This window comes from Tiliqua scincoides, chromosome 2 (assembly GCF_035046505.1).
Source record: "Tiliqua scincoides isolate rTilSci1 chromosome 2, rTilSci1.hap2, whole genome shotgun sequence".
Taxonomy (NCBI): domain Eukaryota; kingdom Metazoa; phylum Chordata; class Lepidosauria; order Squamata; family Scincidae; genus Tiliqua; species Tiliqua scincoides.
Window position 1 is genome coordinate 119,469,436 of NC_089822.1, and position 20,212 is coordinate 119,489,647.

Here is a 20,212-nt window from a genome sequence, read left to right on the forward strand (position 1 = left end):
GCTTAAAGAGCCCTGGCTAAATCCAAAGTACAGTATCTGCTTCACAGACAATGCGTAATGCAGTGCATTTCTTCTGTGGATTTCCTTTGCTCCCAAGTAAAACTACAGCCGGCTACATAGCTTTTTCACTTGAGGAGGAATGCAGGGTTAAATTCTTCAGCACGCCCACAGAAGCTCTTATCCCACACACCGTGTAAACCAACGTGAAGTGATCCATGGAGATTGCCTGGGGTGCTAGCTCAATTCACCCTCAGTCTAATAGAACTATGCTGTCTTTCTAGTCCACAGGGAGGTGCTCTGTGTCTCTCAGAAGGATTGCATCCTCATTGTCAGTATTAAATATCATGGAAGGTGCAAAACCAACTGGCAGATATATTAAAGAGAAGGCTGCAGAGAACCCTCTGCGGGCAGCCTTGAGTTCAACTGAAAACTGAAACTAGATTGCCAATACCTGAACTCAAACACCTCCTGCTATGGAAAGGCAGGAGGGCCAATACACTCCAGTGGCTCTGGCATGCCAGTGATCTTGTTGAAACATTTTCTTACAATGGACTCTAGCAGGGGTGGTGTTAGAGACTGGCCAGGTTGGGCACTGGCTGCAAGCCCATGATCATCAGAGGGTCCCTCTGGCTAGGCTGACTCCCTGAATCTGCAGGACTAGCTACAAGGCCCGACACAGCCTAAAGAGGTGAGGGGGTTCAATGGGACCCACTGCAGGACTGCCCTAGGGCCCCCAGTAACCTGGCTCAGACATTGGCCTCCCAATGTGTGCCTGGGCTTTTATTATACTTCCTGTAACACAGGACAATGCAACCACTGCTTCCACAGGGGTAAGAGATATTGTAATTACTATTTATGCAGTGTTCAGGAAATGGAGCAAGTTATACAACAGCCCAGAGCTATTATCACAGATGACACAGACCATAAGAGCTAGCAGCTTCACGGAGCTAGGCATGTGAGATTGTGACCTGCTCTGGCACGCAGAGAACTGGGCTAGCTCTGGAAACCTGGGTTCACTTTCAGTCTCGGAGTGTGAAATGCAGATGAAGTTGTGAGTGAGCACATTATGCGAGGCTGCAGAATACATTCAACTTCTGTAAGGCATGGAAGTTTAGTCAATAGCCTCAACTTACCATTTCCATGCTTTTTGGTGCACAAATGAATCTGTAAGAACCTTAGGGTTGTCTCAATTAAACCGAAGGTTTTTTGACACTAGAATCATGGCTATAACTCAAGTGAGGATACTCCAGACCAGGGGTGCCCAAACCCCGGCCCGGGGGCCACGTGCGGCCCTCAAGGCCTCTCAATGCGGCCCTCAGGGAGCCCCCAGTCTCCAATGAGCCTCTGGCCCTCTGGAGATTTGTTGAAGCCCACACTGGCCCAACGCAACTTCTCTCAGTGTGAGGGCGACTGTTTGACCTCTCGTGTGAGCTGTGGGATGAGAGCTCTCTCCACTGCTTGCTCTTTCACAACTGTGATGCAGCAGCGGCAGCTAAGGAAAGGTCAGCCTTGCTTTTTGCAAGGCCTCTTATAGGCATTGAGCTATTGCAAGACCTTGATTCATTTATATAAGTTCATCTTCAATATATTCATTTATGTAAACTTATGTAAATTTATTCAAATTTTAAATGTAGATTAATTATTTATTTCCCCGGCCCCCGACACAGTGTCAGAGAGATGATGTGGCCCTCCTGCCAAAAACTTTGGACACCCCTGCTCCAGACTAGAAGGAATCTGGGTTTCATGGCCAAGATTGGACGGTGGAACGAAGGAGCTGAGGGAGTAGGGGTGGAAAGTAAGGAGGTGTGCACGTGCCTGCATGTGTTTTTCTATTCCCCAAATCTATTACAGTTTCTGCTCCTTACGCCTATAAATTAGGAAGTAAAATTTAACAATAAAAGGAAAAGTTTCCCCATTTCTTTTCCTGTTTAAATCTTCAGGCAAGCTACAGCACTTAGGGCCCAATCCTATCCAATTTTCCAGTGCTGGTGTACCCGTGCCAATGGGGCATGCACTGCATCCTATGGTGGGGGGGAGGCAGTCACAGAGGCCTCCTCAAGGTATGGGAACATTTGTTCCCTTACCTCAGGGCTGCATTACAGCTACACTGGTGCTGGAAGGTTGGATAGGATTGGGCCCTTAGTTACCAACTCTTAAAATGACAACTTCTAGTACCTGAAGGTGCTGGTTTTGACCTTTAAAGCCCTATACTGCTCTGGGCCAGGGTATCTTAGAGATCGCCTACTCCCATACAATCCGGCTCGTCCTCTTAGGTAATCAGAGAAGGCCTTTTTACAGGTGCCGCCGCCTAGGGAGGTACGTGGGGCGGCTGCAAGAAATAGGGCCTTCTCAGTAGTGGCACCAACGCTATGGAACTCCCTTCCCCTTGACTTAAGAATGGCTCCCTCTCTTGAGACCTTTCGGCGAGGCCTGAAGACCCTTCTGTTTAAACAAGCCTTCTGAGTTCTCGGCTTTTTTAACATCTTTTAAACATCTTTTAATATTTTTTACAGGCCTGATTCTTTTATGATTTGCTGCTGCTCTATGCTCTTTTTACCTATTTTTTATCTGACTGCTGTTTTTATGATATGTTAATATGTTTTTATTTGTTTTAAATTGTTTTTTAATCTGTTGTAAGCCACCTTGAGTCCCTTCGGGGAGAAAGGCGGGGTAAAAATAAAGTTATTATTATTATTATTATTATTATTATTGAAGGGGGCCTGGAGAAAGGGGGCCTTGGGGTGGAGACTGGAGCAAGGTAAATGGTAGAGCCAAGGGATGGAGCCACACAGTTTGTAGTGGGTCCAAACACATAACCTAGTATGAAGTTTGTCAGTTCACCCAATATATACTGCTTTTTAAAAAATGGTAGGGTGGGGGAAGGGGTCTTATTTCTTGCATTTCTAGCAATGCTGCATGCCATGTTACTTTTTTCTGCAGTTGGAAATGCAATTTTTTCCATTGTGTGACTAGCAAAATGTCTCATTGTGACAAGTCACGAGTGTGTGTACGAGGGGAGGCCAGTTTAACCATGTGGCAGAATCAAGGGGCAAACACTTTCTGCACTGCTCTACTTGTGATTGCAGATGAAGAATCTCATGATTGGTTAATCTCCTGTGGTGGTTGTGGGGGGGGGGTGATCCTTTCAGGGATGAAATAGCAGGTCAGGAGGAAAGGGTTCATACAGAAATGGAGTTGGCACAGTTCTGTGTGTCTTCTACATGTCTACTCAGAAGAAAGTCCCATTGTACTCAATGGGCCTTACTCCCAGGAAAATGTGTATAGGATTGCACTATGAAGCTGGTAGCATGGGGTGGAAGGAGGGCGGGATGAGGGGGCGATTCTGGTGGCAATGGTGTGTACTGGATCCTATTCCCTCTTTTTCAAACCTCCTGCCCCTTTCTTTCGCCTTGGGTTTGCACCAACTAAAGACCTGCCCCATAGTGCAATCCTATGCATATCAATTGAAAAGTAAATCTCACTAACTTAAACAGGGTTTACTGGCAAGCAAATATACATAGGATTGCAGCCTCACTGTCAGGAATTGTAAGGCATGTTTTGGCCTTGCTTTATTTTTCCCCACTGGACTCAATGACAAGTATTGCTTTACACAAGAGAAAAGCGTCCCCTTTACACTTGGTGGCTCTAAAGGTTAAACTCTAATCATTTGTTCTAGTAATATATATTTTCAGGCATTCAAATAATTAATATGAGATTGTTAGTGTTCACATTTGATTGCCATCAACATTCACTGTAACATACACTGCTTCATCGGTGGGATGTTTGTGTGTTGTTTTTTTACTTTTTGCTGTTTTGCAGTCTCTAGTTTAATTTGCTGCTGACATTGTTTTTGGGAGTTCTAACTTTTTTATTTTATGGTATTATCTTAAGTTTGATGTTGAGTTTCATTGCCTTGGGAGCCCTTCTGAATAAAATGGCAACATAAACAAGAGTATAACATTACAAACAAATTGCTGTGACCGAGTGATCATAAAGCACTCATTTTACTCTGACCCAGAATCTTAATGATTGCATCAAGATGCCAAAGCTAATTGTCTCAGAATGTATCTCTGAGGCTTTATGTGTTAGGATGACAGCTCCAAAAATATGTGACCCTGGTCCATGCTTGCAACCTCTGTGAATGATTTCAAACCCACTATGTACCAGCTGGCTGATCAATCAAGCACATTTGCAGGGTTTGCTTAATGACATGGTCACTTAATTACATCTTAATCAGGCCAGTCTTACATCTTAATTACATCTTAATCAGGCCACTTTGCCAGTTGGGGTTCTCTGCCAGCACACCATACCGCCCCAAGGAGATAGTTTCCCCACTCTATACAAGGCAGTATTAGCCTGTCCATAAACTGAATTTATGGCCATAAATCTAGTATACGCACATTGCTGTAGGGTCAGAGTGAAATTGCTGCAACTGGGATGGACTGGAGATTTCCCTGATTCTTGGAATCAGAGATCTTGAGGTGCTCAGAGCTTATTTTGAAAAGCATCTGGAATTAGTAAGACTGATCAACTATTAGGTCATACTGCTCAGAAGGGAGAGCAATCCCTAATCTACTCCCTCATGGTAACTGCAAGGACCAAGCTGGGCATGACAGCAAGCAACCCATGATTCACCTCCCACATTTTGCTGCCCCCCATCCCAACCTCTGATCAAGATTGGACTGCAGCCCTGGAAAAAGGGTATTTGTAACTTTTTTTTGCCTGTGCTGGTTTCCTGAACTGAATTGCCCCTGCAGGGCAAGACGTGTACCGGTAAGTATAGAGTAAGCATTGTTAGGGAAACAGAATGTCCTTCCTCCACTGAGCCTTCCCTCTAGGGTAACTTCATCCAGGATGTGACCAGTTCCAGCACATGATAAGTAGCAACCAATGCAAGGGACTGGATGAGTTGGGTTAGAAGGATTCATCATTTCAACTGTCTGGCAGGGCATGGAAAAGCCATGCTGGCCTAGACAGCTTGGGATCAGCAATCTCAGGAATTGGTGATCACGCAACCAAGGCTGAGTTCTTCAAGGTTATTGATTACATGCATTTTGCTAGCAATTGTGATAGAAAAGCTTGTACATTGCCAGAACCCCTGGATTAGTATGCAAACTCTAATAATGAAGCTATTCCCGGAGATGTATTGTTCTAATATGATGCACATAATGTCATTGAGCAAAGCAGACTCTGTTAAAATCCAGGATTGCTTCAGATCACCTGATGATTGATGCCAATTCCTAAACACCTCAGGTCAATTCTGATCAGTTGGCAACCCTATTCTAGAGCATGAGTGTGTCTGCAATGCATCTCCGGTGCCATGCATCTCTTGGGGCCTGAGGTGGTGTGTAAAATGCTGCTAGTCCTCATGGAGTGTCACACCAGCTACCGCTGCCACTTCCTATATTTGAAAAGGAAGCAGAGAATGGGGTGGAAGAAAACATGTGAAGGAGAGCAATGGCCCAAACTGTCAGAGACATTCTACCCCACCACTCTTGTCTACTCTCCTGCTTCATTATCCTCATCCTCTTGAATCCAGGAAGTATGATGACAGTGTCTTCTGCCAATCTGCTGCCTGAGGCAACTGTCTCACTTGGCCTTAAGGATGGGCCAGCCCCATGCATCTCTGCAGGTCAGGTTTTTGTGGAACAAGGCAGTCCTTTAGGTTAATCTGGCCCCAAACCATTTAGGAATTTTAAAAGGTTCAAATGCTACACTACAAACGTAAGCAAGCCAGGTGCAACCCTTGTTTATGGCTTTGGTTCTGAACCAGAATGCCCTGGAAATTAAGAACATAAGAACAGCCCCACTGGATCAGGCCATAGGCCCATCTAGTCCAGCTTCCTGTATCTCACAAAGGCCCCACCAAATGCCCCAGGGAGCACACCAGATAACAAGAGACCTGCATCCTGGTGCCCTCCCGTGCATTGGCATTCTGACATACCCCATTTCTAAAAGCAGGAGGTTGCACATACACATCATAGCTTGTAACCCATAATGGATTTTTCCTCCGGAAACTTGTCCAATCCCCTTTTAAAGGCATCCAGGCCAGAGGCCATCACCACATCCTGTGGCAAGGAGTTCCACAGACTGACCACATGCTGAGTAAGGAAATATTTTCTTTTGTCTGTCCTAACCCTCCCAACACTCAATTTTAGTGGATGTCCCCTGGTTCTAGTGTTATGTGAGAGTGTAAAGAGCATCTCTCTATCCACTTTATCCTTCCCATTATTGTCCCACAAAAGTCTGCTGAGCATCCTCAATACTCTCACCAGGTATGGTAGTCAAACCAGATTCAATACAGAATGACCACAAAACAAGAAGCTGCATTTAAATGGTGCACTTAGGATGTTCAGAGAACTTTGCTTACATTGCCTCAGTAAAAGCTTACAACAACCCTGTTTAAGTCAATATTATTACCGTATTGCACATTCATATTGTGGAGATAGAAAGAGAGAGGCTTGCTAAAGGCCACCCAGGAAGTTTATGGCAGAAGTAAGATTTGAACCAGTGACTTTGCAGTGTAAAGGTACACTAGGACATGCACCTTTATCAGAGCTGTACAAAATGACAGAGAGAAAATACAACTTCTCTTCTATGCTTGCTGTAATCAGGCCATAGCCAAAAACGGTGTGGTTGGGGAACCTTAGGAGACATCATTGTACAAAAGTAAAAATGTAGATAGCCAAAGGGCACAATCCTAACCAACTTTCCAGCATTGACATAAGGGCAATGCAACTCCAAAGTAAGGGAACAAACATTGCCTTATCTTGAGGAGGCCTGCATGACTGCCCTCCAACTGCAGAATGGAGCACATGCCCTACTGGCACAGCTATACCAGAGCTGGAAAGTTGGTTAGGATTGTGCCCTACATATGTTTAAAAGGTATTTAATTGTGTTACTTTTTAGTGAACAACGGTGTAGAATATTGCTGGCATGCTTTTCCTTGTACCTCCAGAAGTAAATTGACTAGTGACTTGCTTTTTAAAATGAAAGCCAGGAGAAATAGAAGGGAGTTAGAATACCTCCGTAGGCTCTGGAACTACCCATCCTAGACTAGAGTTTAGCCCTGCAGAAATTTCCGTCAGTTTAGCCCACACTAGCCACTTTGTAATATCTAGGAGGTGCATTGTGAACAAGAACATACAAAAACATTGTGATTTATAAGAGATGGATAGCAACCACAATAATCTAACCCCCTTTTTATTTTTGCAGAGTCAAGAGTGCTGACTGAGAAGCAATGGTGGCAGGGCCTGGGGGGAGGGGAAGGGAATCTTCTCCTAGAGTGGGCAAAATAGCAGGAGTGCAGTTGGAAGAAAGTAAGAAAGAGCAGGCCCAGAACAGGGCATCACTCCAGGGAACACCAGTGCCTTGACCAGAGCCTGACACATGGACAAACAGGAGCCTAAGCAGAATTCAAACAGCATTCTTGCTTTGCCAGTTCCACAAAAGCAATTGGCAGGTAAGACTTTTCCCCTGGCTGAGTTCCTGTGCTTTTATTCATCCATGAGAGGCAGATACCGTACTCAACAAGTACAGCTTTTCCTGGAATGGAAATGCATTAATAGGAAAGGTTACACTTCTGCTTTTCTGCCTGTCAAGCAGCTGGTCAAAGCATAGGCTCACTGACAAGACAAAGAAAGTAACTTTGTTGCCCCCTCTGTCACTCTGGACAATTCCACAGTGAGAGGAATTGAGACAGACAGGAAAAGATAAGCAAGGCCTCAAGGAAGAAGACTGAAATCTGCTATTATTAATTTGAGCCATCCTCTCCTCTCCCAGGACTCACCTGGAATTCCTCTGCCAACTGCCCCTTCTCCTGTCCTGCCTTGGACTCCACCTGGGCTAGGAAGCCCTTCAGGTTCTCTGCACACCGGTTCATCCCTCCCTCGCTCAAGGGGGACCTGTGTGAGCTGAAACTGAAGAGTGTGAAATTCTAAGAGGAAGTTCAGGTCCCTGCACCACGCCTCCCCGCTGTGGCTAGTGGGATGGGCCCAGACCTGTCTGGCACTTTGCCCTCTCTTGGGAAAGGGAGTGCGGTGTTTCAGCACTCAGCGATCAAGGTGTGAACTCCAGGCACAGCCCAAGCACCATCAGCAGAAGCCTTCAGTGCTCTCTCTCTCTCTGACTGAAGCTGATTATCCTGCCTGCAGATTTCTGCAGCATTGCCTGGGGCCCTGATTCAGAATATGACTGTGGTGGAGCTCATGCACAAGCATGATCCTGTGCATGTTTCTTGAGAAGGAACTCCTTTTTGGTTCAAAGGGACTTACTCATGAGGAAGCACATAGTGGATTCCAGCAGGGCCAGTTCCAAACACGTTGCTTCCCCAAGAAGCTATGCTTTGTTGAGTCATCTAACAGGCACAAAGCAGGATCCCATGCATGCTGCAGAAGCTGCTAAAATGCACAAAGAGCATCCATTCACTGTTGTCCCCTTCCACCAATCTTTGAAAAGGCCTCTGGAGCAACCTTCTCAAATTTCAAGCTGCTTCACTGGTGTCATTAGAACACTGTTACCCCACCTGGCTACTTAAGACTGCTTGTCAGCCCTAGATGCCAATTATTGAGCAAATCCTGGGGGCACTGCTGAAGCTCTTTCCTCTTATTTTTTTGGAGGCTGTTGTAATTATATTTCTAACAGAAACCTTATTTGCCTTTTTCTGAATGCTGTAGGTCTACTCTGTGGGAAAGATCTTACACTTTGACTGTTACCCTTCATTTTGATCTGCCAAATGATACATGAAGGGAAATATTTTCTCTGATTCAACCACCTGTATGGGGAATTTATGTACCCAGAGAGACTATCTTGGAGTTGGGAAGTATGATCTGTTCTTCTTACTACCAAATCATGGGCCAGTGACTGTATGTGGAAACTCCCTTTAATCGAAAATGTAAATGAAAGAAATAACTGAAATCAAGAAATGAAACAAAGCACTGTAAATGAAAGAATTGCCTTTTAAAAAAAGGCATGAAATGCAGGATTATGGCAGTCCAAACTTCTGGCTATTTCTAAAATGAAAGGTGCTGAGGCTCTGTTCCAAGGCTTACACACTTTTCCCTGGAAGCCTTTATTTCTCCAGACTCAGATATGTGAAAACAACTTCTGATGAATTGAATGAAAGCACTCTGCATATGCTTTGAGGCACCCTCTTCTCTGTTGCTACCTAACATATTCAACTGCCTGGCTCTCCATGTACTTAGAAAATGAATGCATGTGGACACCATAGGAATCCAAGAAGGGGGAAAAAGCAGCCTATGAGAGAGTTTCTGCCAGTGTTAGAGACCTCCTGTCCTTATAGGAAAATACTGGATGGTTGAAAGATTCTTGCCTCCCTCAGCCCCCCTCCCTGAACAGGCTGTGAACTAAGGTTATGCATGTGCAGCTCTCCACATCCCGGTGCAAATAGCATACACAGGGATGACCCCCTCAACTGGTTGGTGCTCAGATCACAAGGCTAAAGAGAAGCAAGGGATCTGTTCCTTGCTTCCCTTCAACCTGAACTAAGAGGAATGAACTGGGCTTGGAGGAAGTGTGGCCTGTGAGGCAGACTGCTATGCCCAGTCCCCCCCCCCCCTAAAGATCTTTACAGGGGCAGGTGGCTGAAAGGCTTTACCTTCATCATTGGAAAGAGAAACATGCCTCCTCCAATTCTGATTTTCCTCTCCAAAGATCTTTTCTGTGTCAAGTGCAATCATTATCTCACACTGAAACAAGACTGAGAATCTATTTTCTGCAGCACTCACAATAATCTCTTGGATGTATATGTGTGGCAGAAAGTTGGGACTGTATATTTATATGCGCAGTGACTATGGATGTGGGATTATCTATCATCTATCTGATAGTTAAGTGTGGTTCAAACAATTTGATGTGGTTAGAATTTTTGTAGTTATATACAATTAATCAATTTTTGCCCGGCCCACAGGTGCACACGTTTGATCCCTGTTACGTTTTTGCAATGTTGGGCAGAAATGGCTTAATGCAACTTTGACTATATTTGTTCATACATACCATTATAAAAAAAAAGTTTGGGAATTGAGGATACAGTCAGTGCAACAGCCTCCACTATCTTGCCTCCTCTGGGGAAAATTCCTTCCCGGTTTAGATAGAACAATATCAGATCTGAGTGTGTGTGGAGCGGGAAATACATTATCATCTTCGATAGAAAATGTGATTGGGCTCAGTTTCATTCTACACCACATATCCTGTTGTTTCTAGTTGTAACCATCACTAGTATTTCTGTGTAAATGAGTGGACTTCAAAAATATATATGAGGAAAACATTTTGACCTCAATGGGTTACAATGCAGGTACCAGAATAGATATCCTTATTTGGTACAGACACCAAAACAGATATCCTGTTTTTGTGCAGCAGTCAGATACAGTATAAGAGGTCAAAGGTCAACCAACTCCGGCCCTGGCTGGGGGCCAGGCTGCCCTTTCTAATTCTTGAAACCCATATACCCACTTGGAGTAGTGGCACAAAGGAGAAGTCTCCTCCTCTCCTGCCCAGTTTCTGGGTAACAGTTTCTGAGTAGAATTCTCCTTAGCACTACTGTTCGTGCTCGCCACTGCCCTTCAATCACCTAGAGTCTCCACAGCATACTGGCAATGCGGGAGTAGGGAATGCAGCAGTGATCTATTCTTTTTCATGGTGAGCATCATTTTAACATGATGTCCAGGTGTCCTACCCCACTGCAACAAAGGACCACTGTGACTGCTGACACTTCTCTTCATTGCCTGATGAGCCATGTGGGGGGAATTTACTGGGCAACAGGAGGGGACAGCAGCAGCTGCAGGGGACTGAGTTTTCCTTCACATTACAGCTACAGTGGTGGCATGAAGGAGTAGTCTATGCCATCTAATGCCTAGTTTCTGAGCAGACAAGAGGATGCTGGCGAGCATGTGTATGTGTGGAAAAAGGGGGCCCAACAGAGCTCATGCCTTAAGGCCCCTCGCCCACTTGACACCAAGACTGACAATAGTGCATAAGAAGAATTATTGGGAAGCTCATACATTTTTTCATCTGAGGACTTTTGGGTCAAAAGTTGGAAGTCAGCCATGCAGACCACACCATCCATGCTGGTCCCACAACCACCAAAACATAGGATCAGACCAACAGTTCATGTAGTTCATTTGCCTGCTTCTGGCAGTGGCCTGCCAGATGTCTCCAGGAGGCCCACAGATAGGCCAAGAAGGTTGTTTGATCCTAAGTGGCAGGAGTTACTAGGACCCTGTGGGTGGTGGCCCCTTGTGGTGAGGGACCAGGACTGCAGATTGAAATATTAGCCTGGCAATAAAGAATTCTCCCAGCGCAGACCAAACATACAAAACCCACACGGAAATAACATTTCCCACAGAGCAGCACATGTTTGGATGCAAAACTCATGTGAGTTTCCTTATCTGTGGGTTTTTTTCCTATAGAATAAACTAAGAATCTTTTTTCATTTCTTAATTTGTGGTTTTGGAATCTTCCACGTGGCTTTTGAACATACGCTTGGAAACTCATATGGTTGTACAGTATATGTCAGTTTTGAGTCCTCAGAAAAGGTGAGATAGCATCCTACCTAGACTGTCTCTTAGGGGCAGTGGTGTTCCTGGAGGGGCCAGGGGGGCAAATGCCCTGGGGCACCATGTCCATGAGGTTTGTGGGGCAGCACCACTGCCCATATCTCCCACCCCCCACTGCTGCCACCCTCTGGAGCCTTTCTGGGGGCCAGGAAGGCCTTGTATGGCATCCTCTGGTCCTCCAAAAGCCTTCTGAGGCCTCTGGAGGGCTATTAAACGTTACTTCAATTTTTTTCTTGGAAAACTGGAAGTAAACCCTCCAGAGGCTTCAGAAGGCTTTCGAGGCTCTGGACTGACTGGTAAGGAGGGGAACAGCAGTCACCTGGGGGTGGGAGCGGGATTCTGAGGTCCTGGCTCCAGGCTGCACATGGGCAAGGATTACAAGTGCTTGGGGGTGCCATTCTTTGCCAGAGCTTATCATCCTTGTTTTCTCAGAAGAGCAAATCTTCAGGAGGGAAACCCTTTTTAATGAGAAGCACTGCAAGGATACGTGCAGACACAGGAAGACAACCAAAGAATAGACCGCGCTGGAGAAGTGACTAGAGCAATTTTTTCCACAGATGATCCCCTTATCTAGACTGAATATATGGTTCCAAATCCTACCTGGGTTGACAGTCATGGGTGTGATCTCCCACAGATGTACAGCATGTTTGGGCTGGGCCTAAGGCTCTGATCTAGTCACACTCACCAAGGCTTGTCATTGGCATCTTCCAAGATGCTATAAGGAACCTCCATGTTTACTAACTTAGGGCCCAATCCTGTCCAACTTTCCAGCTCCAGGGCAAATGCAGCTCCAAGGTAAGGGAACAAATGTTCCCATACCTTGAGGAGGCCTCTGTGACTGTTTCCCCACCACAGGATGCAGTGTATGCCCTATTGGCACGGCTGCACCAGCACTGGAAAATTGGATAGGGTTGGGCCCTTACTGTGCTACTGAATAAAAATGGTTCTCACTGTAACTTGTGGCAGTGAATTCCATGATACTGAAGCTTTGTATGAAAAAGTACTTTCTTTCTGTTTTGCATGCATTGCCAATCAGTTTCATTGGGTGTTCCCCATTTCGAGTGTTGTTAGAAAAAGTAAGCAATAGAACTTGCAGTAATCCAATGAATGTATATTCAAGCTTATCAACATTAAGTGCTGTACGCATAATTAACTTTTTGGAATTCACTGTCAGACATGTGGACAGGGAGAGAGACCATTGCCAGGCACACATTATTAACTATAGGTACTGTCAGTGGATGGTATGAATCCATTTAACTTTTGAAATTAGCTACATGCAAACATACCTACTACATATTTTTGGATCTGCTTTTATAAGATTTATTTTTGTTACCTGTTCCCCTAGTTATAAATATATCTACCCCACATGTCTGTAATGAATGAAGGTTCAATCATACAGTTTTGAAACTGCTGAGACAATGAGCACCATCAAGGGGTACACCTGAAAGCCAATAATATACTATGTATGTCATCTTTATAGGGCTAAGAGTTGCTGATTTAACTTATAATTTGAAATCCAAGGTACCTCTATATGAATGGGAGACCATCTGAGAACCAGGCATAAGCTACTATGAGCTTTTTGGAGGAGGAGTGGGGTACAAAATGAAATAGAGGCTTATTTTATACATTTATTAATTGCTTTTCAGCTGAATAAAGTCTCAATGTGATTTACAAAGGAGGGGGGAATACTGTACATGTATTCCTCAAATTAGCAGTTGTTAAAATTATTCTTCTTCAATAGCCTCAGAGGGAATGGCTAGCAGTTAAATAGTGAGAGAGCCCCCGTTCTTCCGAGTTCCTCTGGAGGAAAAATGCAGTTAGCTATTCATCTTGAATGTGAATCACATATTGAAATTGGCATGCCCAGGTTGAATTTTGCAGAGATAGTATATGAGAAATACTGAACGCAGCTATTTGAATATGTCTGGCCTTCTGTGTTAGGATTTGAGAGTGCTGGATTAAGGGCCGAATCCTATCCAATTTTCCAGTGCTGGTGCATCCATGCCAATGAGGTATGCACTGCAACCTGTGTTGGGGAGGCAGTCACACAGGCCTTCTCATGATATGGGAACATTTCTTTCCTTACCTTGGGGATGCGTTGTGGTTGCACCGGTGCTGGAAAGTTGGATAGGATTGGGCCCTAATATTGCTTTGGGACCAGTACCACTTGCCTGTGTGTTTGCTTGCTTCTGCACCCCTGTAATGCCTGTCCAACTTGTACAACTGTCTGCCTCTAGAAATAACTCTTCCCCAATCTGAGGATTGTTAAAAGTGTGTGAAGGGAAAACTCCCACACTCCTCCATTCATATAGGTGCCTTTGCTTGTCCTGAGCCCAGAACAATGAATTCAGCTTAGGATCATGGTAGGTAATGCATGTGGAGTCCATATCATTCATAAAAGAAACAGCAGTACAGTTGACAGAATTCAGCATCAGAATTCGTGAAGTCTGCAAACTCAGCATAAAGAATAAATTTTAGCAGTACAATCCATAAGTGCATAATGTTGGCATCCTTCAGTCTCAGAAGACTATGGTATCGCGCTCTGAATAGTGGTTCTGGAACAGTGTCCTCTCCAGTGTGCGAAGCCTGGGTAAAGTAGATATGGAGGTTAGACTGCTACCCATGCAGCAAATCCCCCCTCTCCATGTTGCTGAAATGGTCCAATGGAAAAGGGGCCAATATGGTTGGTTCCAGCGGCATCGCAGGAGTTGCCAGAACGTGACTGTGTTCAGCCATGAACTGCCTCAGGGACTCCGGCTCCGGATTTTGCCTCAAGGTTGACTCCTGAAGCCTTTTCTATAACTGGATGTAGCCACAAAGCAATGGAGGTTTGGGATCAGAGTTTTCCTTCTCTCAGATGAGCTGCCTTCCCAGGCTAACGAGTCCAATGTACCCGGTGGGTGTTTAGTCGCCTCTTACGACAAGTACAGCCAAACTGAGGGCCTATTCTTAGCCCCCAGCCCCCAGGGAAGAGACTTGCATGTGAATTGGATTAAAGTGAGAGAGAGTGAGAGAGAGAGTGCACATAGTCAGTGAGAGAGAGTGTGCACATAGTCAGCCTCACTCTCTCTTCCCAGATTCCATCTTGCTCCAATGGCAGGACAAAAGTCAAGACGGTTGGAGATGGGCTGGGCGCAGTGGTTGACCAGGGCGTCTTTCATGTCTTGCCATGCTCTTAGTGTACCACGTCGCTTGCAGAAACCACCTTCACGACCATTGGTCCTATTCTAGTAGGTCTCATCCGCTCAATCCGCTGGAGTCTGTCTTCACATGCTCGGGATAGACAAGTCCCAATCTCGCTGAAAGTCAATGGCTACCCTCAACCTGGTTTGGCCAGCCTGTCAAAGCTGTTGCCCAGGGTGTGGCCACTGCGCATGCTACAGCTACTGGGAGCCACGGGTGAGAGCTGAGTGACAGGTGGGGACCAAAGGTGGACGAGCTGCCCTAAAAGGTCACGACATGCCCCTACACCAGAGGAACTACCCCTCCCTGAACACCCCATACACCCCAATAAGAGGACATAAAGGCATAAAGGTGCATAAAGGCAGGACTATCCCACCTTTCCCAGTTAACACGTTTCGGCTGTCCAATCCAAAATTGCTTTAGTGGCATTAAAGCTGCACATTGACAAGTTCAATAGCACAAGCCCCTAAAGTGCACAAACTTAGCAAAGTTAATAGGATTCAGCAGCTCAGGAGATAACATTCAATAATGCCATTTACTGTATAAGGCTGAGCTGCAGCTGCATTGGCCATGAAAAACTTAACACAGTTAACAGGGATCAGCAGTGCAGTTAATAAGGCTCAACCACTAAAGGGAAAACATCACAGTCGGCAGCACATTGACTGCAAATCAGTAATAGGTCAGCAACACCGACCACAAGATGTATATATAGCACAGCGACATAACAGCTTGTGTAGCATAGTAGCTAATAGACTGAGGGTGCCATCCTAACCAACTTTCCAGCACTGGCATAGCAGTGCCAGTGGAGCGTGTGCTGCATCTTGCAGTTGGGGGGCAGTCATGGAGGCCTCCTCAAGGTAAGGCAATGTTTGTCCCTTTCTTCGGAGTTGCATTGCCCTGATGTCAGTGCTGGAAAGTTGGTTAGGATTGCAGCCTAAGGGCATGTTCCCATTCCTTAAGAAAGCCTCAGTGACTGCCTCTCCACCATAGGATGCAGTAAACATCCCACTGGTACATCTGCACCAGCACTGGAAAAATGGATAAGATTGGGTCCTAAACGGCCAAATGAGATGGCCCAGGTTAAATCTCTCCTCTGCTATGAATTCAGCTGCTCCCTTTCAGCCTCAGCTGCAATATGGAGATGATACTACTTGCTCAACTGAGAGTTTTGTTGCAAGGACCACAACAAGATAATACTTGTGAAGTGCTTCGCACTCTTAGAAAGAGCAACGCAAGTGCTAAGTTCGATTAAGGGTGCAATCCAGAGGTGCCCTTGGGCTGGCACAAGTCTCTTGCGCTCTCCCAGGTGGGTCACAAACGTGCCATAAGGCACATTTGCACCTCCTTCGGAGTTGGCAAGGCCAGCGCGCAGAGGAATGGCAGCCTATGGAGGCTGACACATGCCTCTGTGGCGTTGGAGGCACTGAACCTTGCATCGGCCCAGCTGGGCTGATGCAAGGCTCTGGGGTGGGCAGAAAGGAGGCGGGAGGGAGGCATTCCAGGGCAGGGGGAGGATGGGTGGTGGGCAGGTGGGTAGTGGGAGGTGGGGCTGAGACCCAGGGCTGGAACCCGACCACCCGGCTGCGACCTGGCCACCTCAGGAGGTGGCACAAGTCCAAGGAGACCCATAGGGGCCAGGGTGCATTACCCAGCGGTAATGGGAGAAGTTTCCCCTTACCTCTGGCTGAGCCACTTTGGGCCCCTAGCCCATGCTGGATACAGCGCAAGACTTTTGACTTGCCTGTTCCAGCGCAGGATAGGATTGCACCCTAAGCGATTCAACAGTGACCCAGGGCCCAATTCTATCCAACTTTGGGCACAATCCTAACCCCTTATGTCAGTGCTTTCCAGCACTGTCCAGCACTGACATAAGAGCAATGCAGCTCTGAGGTAAGGGAACAAACATTCTCTTACTTTGAGGAAGCCTCCATGAGTGACACCCAACTTCAGGGTGCAGCACACGTCCCATTGGCACTGCTATGCTAGTGCTGGAAAGTACTGACATAAGGGGTTAGGACTGCACCCTTTCTAGTTCCAATGCAGCCCCAAGGTCAGGGAACAAACATTCCCTAACCTTGAGGAGTTCTCCATAACTGACCCCACCACTACATGATGCAGTGCACACCCCATTGGCATGGCTGCCTTGGCACTGGAAAGTTGGATAGGATTGGGGCCCCAACTACAACACCTAGCTACTGCTAGGTGCAGGAAACAGTCCAGTTTCAGGAGTAGTGGCTATCAAGATTTGACCCACTTGAAAAGGATTGAGCAGCCCAATTGTGAAAGAGAAACAGCAGCCCAAATACTTCGATTCAGCAACATGCTGATAGGGTTCCACAGGACTCCCCAGTAAGAGGCAGAAAGATAGTAGATAGGATTCAGAAGCATGGCTGCGAATATCCTACAGACTGGCTGTGAAAGTGAAACAGTGTAGTCAACAGTTAAAAACAAAAAACAAAAACACCAAAACAAAAAAGAGACAATAAATTCAGCAGTGCCTGCAAGGTTCAAATGCACTCACTGAAATGCTCACAGGGTGTTTTTATATAGTTCATGAATGTCATTATGTAGTTTTGTCACTAGGTGGCACTGAATTTAGTGATAACAATGATGGTGTCAGGAGTATCATAGAATGTTAGAGTTGGGAGTGGCCTTGGAGGCCATCTAGTCCAACTGCCTGCATAGTGCGGGGGAACTGCTGCAGCATCCCTGACAGGTTGCCATTCAGCCTCTGCTTGAAAACCTCCAATAAGGGACAACCCGCAACTGCATGAAGCAGACTGTTCCTGCACCTGACAGCTCTTACAGTTAGAAAATTCTTCCTCATGCCTAGCCTAAATCTACTTGCCTGCAGTTTCAACGCATTTGTTCTGGTCCAGCCCTCAGCAACCACAGAGAAGTTCTCCACCTTCTTCTGCAAGACAGCCCTTCAGATATTGGAGAGAGCGGTCATATCTTCCCTTAGTCTTCTCCAGGCTAAACATACCAAGCTCTTTTAACCATTCCTCATAGGTAGAGATGGTTATTTTTGTTCAAAACACCTAAGAAGACAAAACACCGCATTGTGTTTGAAATATCTTAATAATAACACAAAACACTGCATTTTGGAGTTTTAAGATATTTTCTAGAAATTAAAATACAGTAGATTATTTTTTCAGTTAGAAATAATACTGTGGCTGCATCTGCTGACATTATATCACCTATATCACCCACCGAATACACTTTTAAAGTGTTTAACATTAATAAAAATGAGAACTTGGGATGAGAAATTGGAATAAAAACACATAACACATAACCCCTGCTAATTGGGTAAGAGGCACTTTTTCAAGTGGGTGCTCCTTTTTTTAGCAGGGGGAGAGTAACTGGCCCACCTCACCCCAGCACTGTCTGTTCTAGTGGCTGTCTGCTGGTATTCCTTGGCATCTTTTTAGATTGTGAGCCCTTTTGGGACAGGGAGCCACTTAGTTATTTGATTTTTCTCTGTAAACCGCTTTGTGAATGTTCAGTTGAAAAGTGGTATATAAATACTGTTAATTAAAGTTAATTAAATAACACCGTTTTTTGCCCTTTTCATTTTTTCAAATCACAAAATCTGCAAAAAATAAAACCATTTAACACCCCTGCTCAAGGGACTTGGGGTCCAATCCTATCCAATTTTCCAGTGCTGGTGCAGTTGTGGGCAATTTGGCAATTGTTGTGGGCAATGGGGCAATTTGGCCTGGGGAGGGTGTCAGTGTACATATGTCGGAATTCTACCTTGGGTATGCAGAATCTTTCCTTTTATCACTGGCCCTGTTTTCCTTCCAAGTTGATCAACAAAGGGCTATGAAGTTTGCAAGTTGAGGGAAAGACAGATAATGATTGTACTGTATATATTCATGTTAAAAAGAATCAGATACAAATGTTTTATGAGTGGTATATTCTTATAAACTCTTTGCTGGAAGTTTGGGAGAAATTCAGATTCAAAACAGCATCTGATACATTGCTCATTGCTTCTATAATCAATTTAGCAATCAAAAGTTTTATTTAGATTGACATGGCTATATCACTGTAAAAGAGACTATTTATTTATTTCACTGTCTGGCCCCCAAAACATATAACAACAGATTTGTAAAAACTATTACGTAGTGGATTGATGCAGTACTTCTCAACGTTTGTCCTCTGCCATACCATTTCACATAGTCCATCTATTCAAAGTTCCACTGGAAGTAAGTGGCAATGACATCACTGCTAGTTACTTCTTGGTTGGGAAGCCAGATGTGACACAACAAACATCAGTAAGAGGCTCCGTGTGGATGGGGAGGCTTTGGAGCTTTTGCTGCTGAACATTGCATCATGTTCCTGGTCTCGCTTCTGGGGGCAGGTGTCCCTCAAGAACCCCAGACACCACCTCAAGTACCAGTGGTGGTACCCGTACCACTGGTTAAGAAACACTAATGTAGTGGATTGAAATAATGTCATGGGTAGGATAAACAAAATAAAGTGTTGTGTTTATGTACACTATATTTTCATACACGTTTTTAATGTATTGTTTCTATTATAATAATTTTTTATAAGCATCATTCCAGACTACACATCTATGTGCAGTTGTTTCCCTATTGAGTCCAAGGCTGGTTCAAATGCTTGTTAAGGGAATTCCCCCTCCCCCACAACTTCCCATTCTGCCCCATGTGTGTCTGGGCTTGCAGGGTGCTGCAGGCTACTACAGCAGATTTGGATCATCAGATGTCACAGTACGAACTGCCTTCCGCTTGTAATCAGGAGGGTGGCTTTGATGACTATCAAATTCCAGAGAGTGACGCAAAATCATAACTCGCAGGCACATGCCTAAAAACATCACTTGGCATTGCGAGTCCTGCATTTCGGTAAAGATGAGAGCATTTCTTAGCTGCCATAGAACAAGGACGTATCACTGAATAAAGCAGCCATTGTCGTTCATCCACATAACCAAACTGTATGACGATCCTATTCACACCCAGACTGAGTGGATGACGTCACTGTCAGCTGTTAATAAATGACGTCATGCAGATACCTAGGCATCACGCCTATTGGTTCCCAGAAGTAATTTCTTCTCCCTGATTGGTAGAAACTAGACAGACCCTCTTGAGATTGGCTGAACATTCGGAGCGATCAAGTCTTCCTCCTCCCCCCCGCCATTCTATGATGGAATGATTGATGCAGTCAGATAAAACTGTCTCCGCCCTTTCGCCTTCCTTTTGCGCGTTCTCATTGGCCAAGCCCCCTGTCGCTCTTCCCGGCTTCTCAGGGCTAACTCTCTTTTTTTTTTTCTAATTGACGCTACTATCAGTAGGGAGTCCCTATTGGACTTCGGCTTCATGCTCGAACGGCGCGGGTCGTGATTGGCGTTCGCGGCTGCGAGGCCACACCTCCTCCACGCCGCTCGGTCTGTGATTGGCAGATGGGGCTGCCTATTTTCCTGCTTCACCCACCGGGTCAGG

At 45.4% G+C, this 20,212-nt stretch overlaps 1 protein-coding gene across 1 annotated transcript in view; it reads right to left on the minus strand.

The window, feature by feature from the left end:
* PTPN18 (protein tyrosine phosphatase non-receptor type 18) overlaps positions 1 to 12,302 on the minus strand; it is a 49,501-nt gene extending 37,199 nt beyond the window's left edge. Inside the window, exons 1-2 of the mRNA XM_066612736.1 lie at positions 12,256 to 12,302; positions 7,790 to 7,919 (exon numbers count right to left, since the gene is read on the minus strand). Of these exons, the coding sequence (XP_066468833.1) occupies positions 7,790 to 7,919; positions 12,256 to 12,302 (177 nt within the window). The remainder of the gene's footprint in view (positions 1 to 7,789; positions 7,920 to 12,255) is intronic.
* Between the last annotated feature and the right edge of the window lie 7,910 nt (positions 12,303 to 20,212).